At 38.1% G+C, this 11,071-nt stretch overlaps 1 protein-coding gene across 1 annotated transcript in view; it reads left to right on the forward strand.

Moving 5' to 3' along the window:
• The window catches only part of DNAJC21 (DnaJ heat shock protein family (Hsp40) member C21), a 73,377-nt gene extending 62,665 nt beyond the window's left edge, over positions 1 to 10,712 (forward strand). Inside the window, exons 11-12 of the mRNA XM_053701198.1 lie at positions 964 to 1,045; positions 9,154 to 10,712. Of these exons, the coding sequence (XP_053557173.1) occupies positions 964 to 1,045; positions 9,154 to 9,315 (244 nt within the window). The 3' untranslated portion in view covers positions 9,316 to 10,712. The remainder of the gene's footprint in view (positions 1 to 963; positions 1,046 to 9,153) is intronic.
• The last annotated feature ends 359 nt before the right edge of the window (positions 10,713 to 11,071 follow it).

Here is an 11,071-nt window from a genome sequence, read left to right on the forward strand (position 1 = left end):
TATAGAAGAAAAGTAAATTTATGCTTACCTGATAAATTTCTTCTATGGTACGACGAGTCCACGGCCCGCCCTGTCATTTTTAAGACATATTTTCTATTTTAGAACTTCAGTCACCTCTGCACCTTTTAGTTTCTTCTTTTTCTTCCTGTACCTTCGGTCGAATGACTGTGGGGTGGGGTCAAGGGAGGAGCTATATAGACAGCTCTGCTGTGGTGCTCTTTGCCACTTCCTGTTAGCAGGAGGTTAATATACCACAAGTAAAGGATGAATCCGTGGACTCGTCATACCATAGAAGAAATTAATTTATCAGGTAAGCATAAATTTACTTTTTTCTGTGCAAACTGCTCTTGTCAGCCTGTGAGTGATATATTCCTGGGTATCAGTGGTGTCTTTTTAGTTTTGTTTCAAATCTAAATGACTGCAGAAATACCTGTAACATTTGTAACTGCTGATCTTTTATATACATTGTAGAAAACATTCCTTTAAAGGGACATGAAACCCAAAATTTGTCTTCCATGATTCAGATAGAGCATACAGTTTTGAACAATTTTCCAATTTACTTCTGTTTTATCATATTTGCTTCATTCTCTTGGTATCCTTTTGTTAAAGGAGCAGCAATGCACTATTAGGAGGTAGATGAACACATTGGGTAAGCCAAAGACAAGAGACATATGTGCACCCACCAATCGGCAACTAGCTCCTAGTAGTGCATTGCTGCTCTTGAGCATACCAAGGTATGCTTTTCAACAAAGGATACCAAGGGACAGAAGCAAATTAATTGATATAAGTAAACTGGAAAGTTGTTTGTATTTGCATGCTGTTTCTGAACCGACTTTACTGTCCCTAACCACAGTTTTATACACTCTAATACATATTTTTTCGTATTTATATGTTACTTTATTTGAATTATCCAATATTTCTGTGGATTGACACTAAACTATTTCATGGTGTACTTTTTCCAAGGGCACCAAAACTTAAAGGAAAGAAAGCAAGAGACCTGAAGAAAGCTGCTAAAAAGTCAGAACCCACAGAAGAGCAAGCAGAGGTTTGTCACATGTCCTTTAGAATGTCATGACACCAAATCATCTAATCCCAAAGCCCATTTGCATGTACAGTGTAATGTTTAATCAAAGTAGGTTGGATTCATTCAGTCAAGCTTATTAGCTAAAGGGACATTAAAGTCATTTTATTTTATTAATTTTAACAGAGTAGGTTGGTGAGACCTTAGGACAATTCAAATATCAGGCTTCTCTTACATATGTCCCGGTACTGTACAGTTTATTGTGTAGGAAGAGAGAGAGGGCAACAAGAGAATACAGAGTTTAGTCTACAGGACAGAATGCAGAGAGAGTGGAAAGAAAAATAAAAGGAAGAACAATAGAAAGGAGAGAGAGAGAGACAAGGAGATATAGGAAGGAGAAATAGTCGGAGCAGCCCATGAAGAGAGAAATGAGAGAGCAGAAAAGAGGGGTGAGATGAGAAGGGAGAGAGAGAAAGACAAGGTATTAAAGAGAAGAGAGAGACTAAAGAGTCAGAGGGGGCGATATAGGAGGGGAAAAATAGGCAAAGCGAAAAGAAGGGGAGTGAGAGAGTAAATAAAAGAGGAGAGTGTGAGAGGAGGGACAGAGGAGAGAGTATAGAAAATGTTAATAGCAGCTTATCACCTCTGATTGCAATGGGGTTAAAACGCTCAAAGTGAAGCCCCCTGTGCTTTTTACATTTTCCTTATTGCCTGTGTCAGCCCCTCCCTTCTGCTTATGCTGAGACTGACAGTACTGCTCAGGGGCAGGTAGAATGTGGAGGGAAGCGAGGCTCCTGCTTGTGACAGCCAAAGAAATTGTAGTTGTGTAAGAGGCTGTGAGGACAAGAATATTCAGCTGTGCAAGGAGAAAGTTGGTGGGCAGGGCCACTATGTTACCAAAATATGTCACAGGGCAAAAAAAAAACTGTACGACACTGGTCATTAAGTCCTGGGCCTCTCTCTGCCGCAATTTCACTAAAAGTAGCAAAATTGCTCTATTTCTGCATGCCCCACGAGTGCATCAGGCAGCGGTGGTGCTGATCGTTGATGGTGTGGGATGGTTTGGAGGGAGGCGGGTGGGTGGCCCATTGCTGGAGGGGGGCGGGAGCGAGTGAGTAGGAAGAAGGGGGATTAGAGGGTTGGAAATCGATCTAGGAGTGGGGTAGGGTAATGAGGGGGGGGCAGCTACACTAGAGAATTTTTTTTTTTTATCATTATCAAAACAAAAAAAAAAGTTAGATAACTGGGTACTGGCAGACAGCTGCCAGTACCTAAGATGGCAGGAATTAGTTAGAAGGGGGGAGGGTTAGAGAGCTTTCTTTCATGTAATTAGCAAGAGTCCATGAGCTAGTGACGTATGGGATATACATTCCTACCAGGAGGGGCAAAGTTTCCCAAACCTCAAAATGCCTATAAATACACCCCTCACCACACCCACAAATCAGGTTTACAAACTTTGCCTCCCGTGGAGGTGGTGAAGTAAGTTTGTGCTAGATTCTACGTTGATATGCGCTCCGCAGCAGGTTGGAGACCGGTTTTCCTCTCAGCGTGCAGTGAATGTCAGAGGGATGTGAAGAGAGTATTGCCTATTTGAATTCAATGATCTCCTTCTACGGGGTCTATTTCATAGGCTCTCTGTTATCGGTCGTAGAGATTCATCTCTTACCTCCCTTTTCAGATCGACGATATACTCTTATATATACCATTACCTCTACTGATTTTCGTTTCAGTACTGGTTTGGCTTTCTACTGCATGTAGATGAGTGTCCTGGGTTAAGTAAGTCTTATTTTTGTGACACTCTAAGCTATGGTTGGGCACTTTTATATAAAGTTCTAAATATTTGTGTTTAATCATTTATTTGCCTTGATTCAGGATGTTCAATATTCCTTATTTCAGACAGTCAGTTTCATTATTTGGGATAATGCATTTGAATAATCAATTTTTTTCTTACCTTAAAATTTGACTTTTTTCCCTGTGGGCTGTTAGGCTCGCGGGGGCTGAAAATGCTTCATTTTATTGCGTCATTCTTGGCGCGGACTTTTTTGGCGCAAAAAATTTTCTTTGTTATTTCCGGCGTCATACTTGTCACCGGAAGTTGCGTAATTTTTGACGTTTTTGCGCCAAAAGTGTCGGCGTTACCGGATGTGGCGTCATTTTTGGCGCTAAAAGCATTTAGGCGCCAAATAATGTGGGCGTCTTTTTTTGGCGCTAAAAAATATGGGCGTCATTATTGTCTCCACATTATTTAAGTCTCATTGTTTATTTGCTTCTGGTTGCTAGAAGCTTGTTCACTGGCATTTTTTCCCATTCCTGAAACTGTCATTTAAGGAATTTGATCAATTTTGCTTTATATGTTGTTTTTTCTATTACATATTGCAAGATGTCTCAGATTGACCCTGAATCAGAAGATACTTCTGGAAAATTGCTGCCTGATGCTGGATCTACCAAAGTTAAGTGTATTTGCTGTAAACTTGTGGTATCTTTTCCTCCAGCTGTTGTTTGTAATGAATGTCATGACAAACTTGTTAATGCAGATAATATTTCCTTTAGTAATGTTACATTACCTGTTGCTGTTCCATCAACATCTAATACTCAGTGTTCCTGTTAACATAAGAGATTTTGTTTCTAAATCCATTAAGAAGGCTATGTCTGTTATTCCTCCTTCTAGTAAACGTAAAAGGTCTTTTAAAACTTCTCATTTTTCAGATGAATTTTTAAATGAACATCATCATTCTGATTCTGATAATAATTCCTCTGGTTCAGAGGATTCTGTTTCAGAGGTTGATGCTGATAAATCTTCATATTTATTCAAAATGGAATTTATTCGTTCTTTACTTAAAGAAGTCTTAATTGCATTAGAAATAGAGGAATCTGGTCCTCTTGATACTAAATCTAAACGTTTAAATAAGGTTTTTAAATCTCCTGTAGTTATTCCAGAAGTTTTTCCTGTCCCTGATGCTATTTCTGAAGTAATTTCCAGGGAATGGAATAATTTGGGTAATTCATTTACTCCTTCTAAACGTTTTAAGCAATTATATCCTGTGCCATCTGACAGATTAGAGTTTTGGGACAAAATCCCTAAAGTTGATGGGGCTATCTCTACTCTTGCTAAACGTACTACTATTCCTACGGCAGATAGTACTTCCTTTAAGGATCCTTTAGATAGGAAAATTGAATCCTTTCTAAGAAAAGCTTACTTATGTTCAGGTAATCTTCTTAGACCTGCTATATCTTTAGCGGATGTTGCTGCAGCTTCAACTTTTTGGTTGGAAGCTTTAGCGCAACAAGTAACAGATCATAATTCTCATAGCATTGTTAATCTTCTTCAACATGCTAATAATTTTATTTGTGATGCCATCTTTGATATCATTAGGGTTGATGTCAGGTATATGTCTCTAGCTATTTTAGCTAGAAGAGCTTTATGGCTTAAAACTTGGAATGCTGATATGTCTTCCAAGTCAACTTTGCTTTCCCTTTCTTCCCAGGGTAATAAATTATTTGGTTCACAGTTGGATTCTATTATTTCAACTGTTACTGGGGGGAAAGGAACTTTTTTACCACAGGATAAAAAATCTAAAGGTAAATTTAGGTCTACTAATCGTTTTCGTTCCTTTCGTCACAATAAGGAACAAAAGCCTGATCCTTCCTCTACAGGAGCGGTATCAGTTTGGAACCCATCTCCAAATCAGTTTGGAACCCATCTCCAGTCTGGAATAAATCCAAGCCTTTTAGAAAGCCAAAGCCAGCTCCCAAGTCAACATGAAGGTGCGGCCCTCATTCCAGCTCAGCTGGTAGGGGGCAGATTACGGTTTTCAAAGAAATTTGGATCAATTTGATTCACAATCTTTGGATTCAATCTTTGGATTCACAAGGGTACAGAATAGGCTTCAAGATAAGGCCTCCTGCAAGAAGATTTTTTCTTTCCCGTGTCCCAGTAAATCCAGTGAAGGCTCAAGCATTTCTGAAATGTGTTTCAGATCTAGAGTTGGCTGGAGTAATTATGCCAGTTCCAGTTCTGGAACAGGGGCTGGGGTTTTACTCAAATCTCTTCATTGTACCAAAGAAGGAGAATTCCTTCAGACCAGTTCTGGATTTAAAAATATTGAATCATTATGTAAGGAGACCAACATTCAAAATGGTTACTATAAGGACTATTCTGCCTTTTGTTCAGCAAGGGCATTATATGTCCACAATAGATTTACAGGATGCATATCTGCATATTCCGATTCATCCAGATCACTATCAGTTTCTGAGATTCTCTTTCCTAGACAAGCATTACCAGTTTGTGGCTCTGCCGTTTGGCCTAGCAACAGCTCCAAGGATTTTTACAAAGGTTCTCGGTGCCCTTCTGTCTGTAATCAGAGAACAGGGTATTGTGGTATTTCCTTATTTGGACGATATCTTGGTACTTGCTCAGTCTTCACATTTAGCAGAATCTCATACGAATCGACTTGTATTGTTTCTTCGAGAACATGGTTGGAGGATCAATTTACCAAAAAGTTCATTGATTCCTCAGACAAGGGTAACCTTTTTAGGTTTCCAGATAGATTCAGTGTCCATGACTCTGTCTCTGACAGACAAGAGACGTCTAAAATTGATTTCAGCTTGTCGAAACCTTCAGTCTCAATCATTCCCTTCGGTAGCCTTATGCATGGAAATTCTAGGTCTTATGACTGCTGCATCGGACGCGATCCCCTTTGCTCGTTTTCACATGCGACCTCTTCAGCTCTGTATGCTGAACCAGTGGTGCAGGGATTATACAAAGATATCTCAATTAATATCTTTAAAACCGATTGTACAACACTCTCTGATGTGGTGGACAGACCACCATCGTTTAGTTCAGGGGGCTTCTTTTGTTCTTCCGACCTGGACTGTGATTTCAACAGATGCAAGTCTGACAGGTTGGGGAGCTGTTTGGGGGTCTCTGACAGCACAAGTGGTTTGGGAATCTCAGGAGGTGAGATTACCAATCAACATTTTGGAACTCCGTGCAATTTCCAGAGCTCTTCAGTCATGGCCTCTTCTAAAGAGAGAGTCGTTCATTTGTTTTCAGGCGGACAATGTCACAACCGTGGCATATGTCAATCATCAAGGAGGGACTCACAGTCCTCTGGCTATGAAAGAAGTATCTCGAATACTGGTATGGGCGGAATCCAGCTCCTGTCTAATTTCTGCGGTTCATATCCCAGGTATAGACAATTGGGAGGCGGATTATCTCAGTCGCCAAACGTTACATCCGGGCGAATGGTCTCTTCACCCAGAGGTATTTCTTCAGATTGTTCAAATGTGGGGACTTCCAGAAATAGATCTGATGGCTTCTCATCTAAACAAGAAACTTCCCAGGTATCTGTCCAGATCCAGGGATCCTCAGGCGGAGGCAGTGGATGCATTGTCACTTCCTTGGAAGTATCATCCTGCCTATATCTTTCCGCCTCTAGTTCTTCTTCCAAGAGTGATTTCCAAGATTCTAAAGGAGTGCTCGTTTGTTCTGCTGGTGGCTCCAGCATGGCCTCACAGGTTTTGGTATGCGGATCTTGTCCGGGTGGCCACTTGCCAACCGTGGACTCTTCCGTTAAGACCAGACCTTCTATCGCAAGGTCCTTTTTTCCATCAGGATCTCAAATCCTTAAATTTGAAGGTATGGAGATTGAACGCTTGATTCTCAGTCATAGAGGTTTCTCTGACTCTGTGATTAATACTATGTTACAGGCTCGTAAATCTGTATCTAGGAAGATATATTATCGAGTCTGGAAGATTTACATATCTTGGTGTTTTTCTCATCATTTTTCTTGGCATTCTTTTAGAATTCCTAGAATTTTACAGTTTCTTCAGGATGGTTTGGATAAAGGTTTGTCTGCAAGTTCCTTGAAAGGACAAATCTCTGCTCTTTCTGTTCTTTTCCACAGAAAGATTGCTAGTCTTCCTGATATTCATTGTTTTGTACAAGCTTTGGTTCGTATAAGACCTGTTATTAAGTCAATTTCTCCTCCTTGGAGTTTGAATTTGGTTCTGGGGGCTCTTCAAGCTCCTCCGTTTGAACCTATGCATTCGCTGGACATTAAATTACTTTCTTGGAAAGTTTTGTTTCTTTTGGCCATCTCTTCTGCTAGAAGAGTTTCTGAATTATCTGCTCTTCTTGTGAGTCTCCTTTTCTGATTTTTCATCAGGATAAGGCGGTGTTGCGAACTTCTTTTAAATTTTTACCTAAGGTTGTGAATTCTAACAACATTAGTAGAGAAATTGTGGTTCCTTCATTGTGTCCTAATCCTAAGAATTCTAAGGAAAGATCGTTGCATTCTTTGGATGTAGTTAGAGCTTTGAAATATTATGTTGAAGCTACTAAAAATTTCCGAAAGACTTCTAGTCTATTTGTTATCTTTTCCGGTTCTAGGAAAGGTCAGAAGGCCTCTGCCATTTCTTTGGCGTCTTGGTTAAAGTCTTTGATTCATCATGCTTATGTCGAGTCGGGTAAAACTCCGCCTCAAAGGATTACAGCTCATTCGACTAGGTCAGTTTCTACTTCCTGGGCGTTTAGGAATGAAGCTTCGGTTGATCAGATTTGCAAAGCAGCAACTTGGTCTTCTTTGCATACTTTTACTAAATTCTACCATTTTGATGTGTTTTCTTCTTCTGAAGCAGTTTTTGGTAGAAAAGTACTTCAGGCAGCTGTTTCAGTTTGATTCTTCTGCTTATAATTTCAGTTTTTTTCATTTTAAGATTTAAACTTTGTTTTGGGTGTGGATTATTTTCAGCGGAATTGGCTGTCTTTATTTTATCCCTCCCTCTCTAGTGACTCTTGCGTGGATGATCCACATCTTGGGTATTCATTATCCCATACATCACTAGCTCATGGACTCTTGCTAATTACATGAAAGAAAACATAATTTATGTAAGAACTTACCTGATAAATTCATTTCTTTCATATTAGCAAGAGTCCATGAGGCCCACCCTTTTTTGTGGTGGTTATGATTTTTTTGTATAAAGCACAATTATTCCAATTCCTTATTTTTTTTATGCTTTCGCACTTTTTTCTTATCACCCCACTTCTTGGCTATGCGTTAAACTGATTTGTGGGTGTGGTGAGGGGTGTATTTATAGGCATTTTGAGGTTTGGGAAACTTTGCCCCTCCTGGTAGGAATGTATATCCCATTCGTCACTAGCTCATGGACCCTTGCTAATATGAAAGAAATGAATTTATCAGGTAAGTTCTTACATAAATTATGTTTTTTGGGAGGGATCAGGGAGGTGGGAAGGTAAGGGGGTAATCCTACAGGAAAATAATAATAATAAAATAAATAAATAAAAAGGTGTAAAGCTGAATACTGGCAGTATTTAAGATGGGGGTGACCAGTGGGGGGAATGTAAGAGAGCTGTTTAAGAGGGATCAGGGGTTGAGTAGTGTCAGGTGGGAGACTAACTTCTACACTAAAGCTAAAATTAACCTTACAAGCTACCTAATTAACCCCTTCAATGCTGGGAATAACAAAAGTGTGGTGCACAGATGCAATTAGCAGCCTTCTAATTACCAAAAAGCAATGGCAAAGTCATATATGTCTACTATTTCTGAACAAAGGGGATCCCTGAGAAGCATTTACAATCATGTGTGCCATGATTGCACAAGCAGTATGTAAATAATTTCAGTGAGAAACCTAAAGTTTGTGAAAAAGTTAACTTTTTTTTTTTTTTTTTTATTTGATCGCATTTGGCGGTGAAATGGTGGCATGAAATATACAAAAATGGTACTAGATCAATACGTTGTCTACTAAAAAAAATATATAGTTTTGATCGGTAAAAACCATCTGGTTCACATTTTAGGGATATCACTTTTGATGCTCGTTTTACGAGCTCCCAACAGGATGATCTTTTGGTCCCTAAATATGTCATAAGTGCTTGGAATATTCACTCCAGGCTTTTTTGTATTCTTTTTTTCCTGGTAACAATGGCAACTCCATGTATGATTATTTTTGAGTTTACCTTTTTTTTATTTTTATTCTACTACCAATACATTTTGTATTTTTTATTTTTTTTTAACATTTTAATCATCTTCTATTTCACTGTTAAAAATTAGAGTTGATACATTGGTGATCCTGTTATATGTACATTATCTAATTAGCAATCTGCTTTGTTACAGAATGATGTTTCCCTGCGTTGCAATACATGTTCCTCTGAATTTACAACTCGGAATAAACTATTTAACCATTTGAAGACAACAGGGCATGCCCTAGCAATAAACAACCCTACACTGTACGCAGCAGCTAACGGCAAAAGCAAAAAAGAAAAGCGAAAAAAATAAATAAAATCTTTCACTTGTCAAGAACTTTTGGGTAAAAGCCCTATGCACTGTACTTTCCATTCATAAGCTGTGGACTTATAGAGACACCTGACAACAGTATGAGATACTATGCATACAGTGATACCATGTTCTAGATCTTACGTCCTAGCTGGAAATCAGTACTTACTGAAATAAGGCAACAAAAATGAATTATGATGTCACAGTTCTGCCCACTGTCATGTAAAGACATATATTTTGTAGATTCTTATTTTCATGCAACATAAGGGTATATCTAAGTCCTTCAGAAACGTTTCTCTAATGGTTTATTCACAGGATTATCTAATTGATTTGAATAGACCCCATTGTCTTTAATGTTATTTATTTGTACATAGACACATATGCATGTTAGTGAATTATGTTTGTAATGTAGGCATATACTGTAGCTCTATTGGTTCTTTTTTTTTTTAGATTTTAACTTTTTCTTTAATTAATTTAAAGTCTGTAAATAATCGGCTGTGAGGGTGTGCAACTTTAAACCTGTTATTGGCAAACCACTACATAGTCATGGATAATATGTTAAAAAAAACAAAACTTTTTATTATCAATCTTTAAATACTTCAAGAGTTTTGCAACTGTTATCCAGAAGCAGATAACGAACTAGAAATGTATTTAAGGTAATTGATCTATGCAAAGCGATATACACTAGTTAACAAATAGTCATGCAGATTTATGTCTCACATCTATGCAGTGGACTCTTAAAAATACCCAAAGCCAACAAGTTCTGCATGTCTGGGTCACTATTGTGGTCTACTGACATGAGTCCAGCCATTATACAATGTAGAAAGGTTACTGTGTGTTTAGCATATAGTGTCTATATGACAAATAATGGTTAGTAGTCAACAGTAATCTATGAAAATACTATGCCTTATATTGTAGTGGGTCTAATATGCTAAAAGAATACAATAATTGGGTTAGTATTATGCTGAGTCCTGTTGCTCTGTATTTAATGGGTGGCACATTTGTAATACATGATCTGCTTCCTAAACAAAGGAAGATGCATAACCAAAAAATGACTGGAGAGCAGCAGGAACACTATGGACGGTTTGTTTCAGATTTATCAGGTTTATCAATCCAATATTTGGGTTTGTAACTTCAGTAATTGTGATGTAATTTAATAAGTGTAAAGATTGAAATCAGCCTTGCCCGTTCATTTCCATTGCAATTGTTTTTACCATTTTTAATTGACACATCCAAAAACTGATTTCCTTTGATATAGAATGCAATACATTTGCTAATTGCATTTTATTTTACATCTGTCAGATCCTTCCATATGTACATGGGAACTGTGTCTAATGCAGTATTTCTACTGTTCCCTCAAAACTTGTATAGTAGGGAATAAATTATTTTAATACCTAGAATTTGTTTTTCCTTTGTTTTCTAGCTTCAGAAATGTGGTAAATATAGATTTTACTGCTGTAGCTATTTCCCATATGGATATTTACCATAGATAAGTGAACTAGGTATAGTTTACATATTTTAAAGTGGGCAAAACGGAACACTATTTAAAGGGACAGTCTAGTCCAAAACAAACTTTCATTGTTCAGATAGGGCATGCAATTTTAAACAATTTTCAAATTTACATCTATCACCAATTTTGCTTTGTTCTCTTTGTATTCTTAGTTGAAAACTAAACCTAGGAGGTTCATATGCTAATTTCTAAGCCCTTGAAGGCCGCCTCTCATCTCAGGGCATTTTGACAGTTTTTCACCACTAGAGG

Source organism: Bombina bombina, chromosome 2 (genome assembly GCF_027579735.1).
Source record: "Bombina bombina isolate aBomBom1 chromosome 2, aBomBom1.pri, whole genome shotgun sequence".
NCBI lineage: Eukaryota > Metazoa > Chordata > Amphibia > Anura > Bombinatoridae > Bombina > Bombina bombina.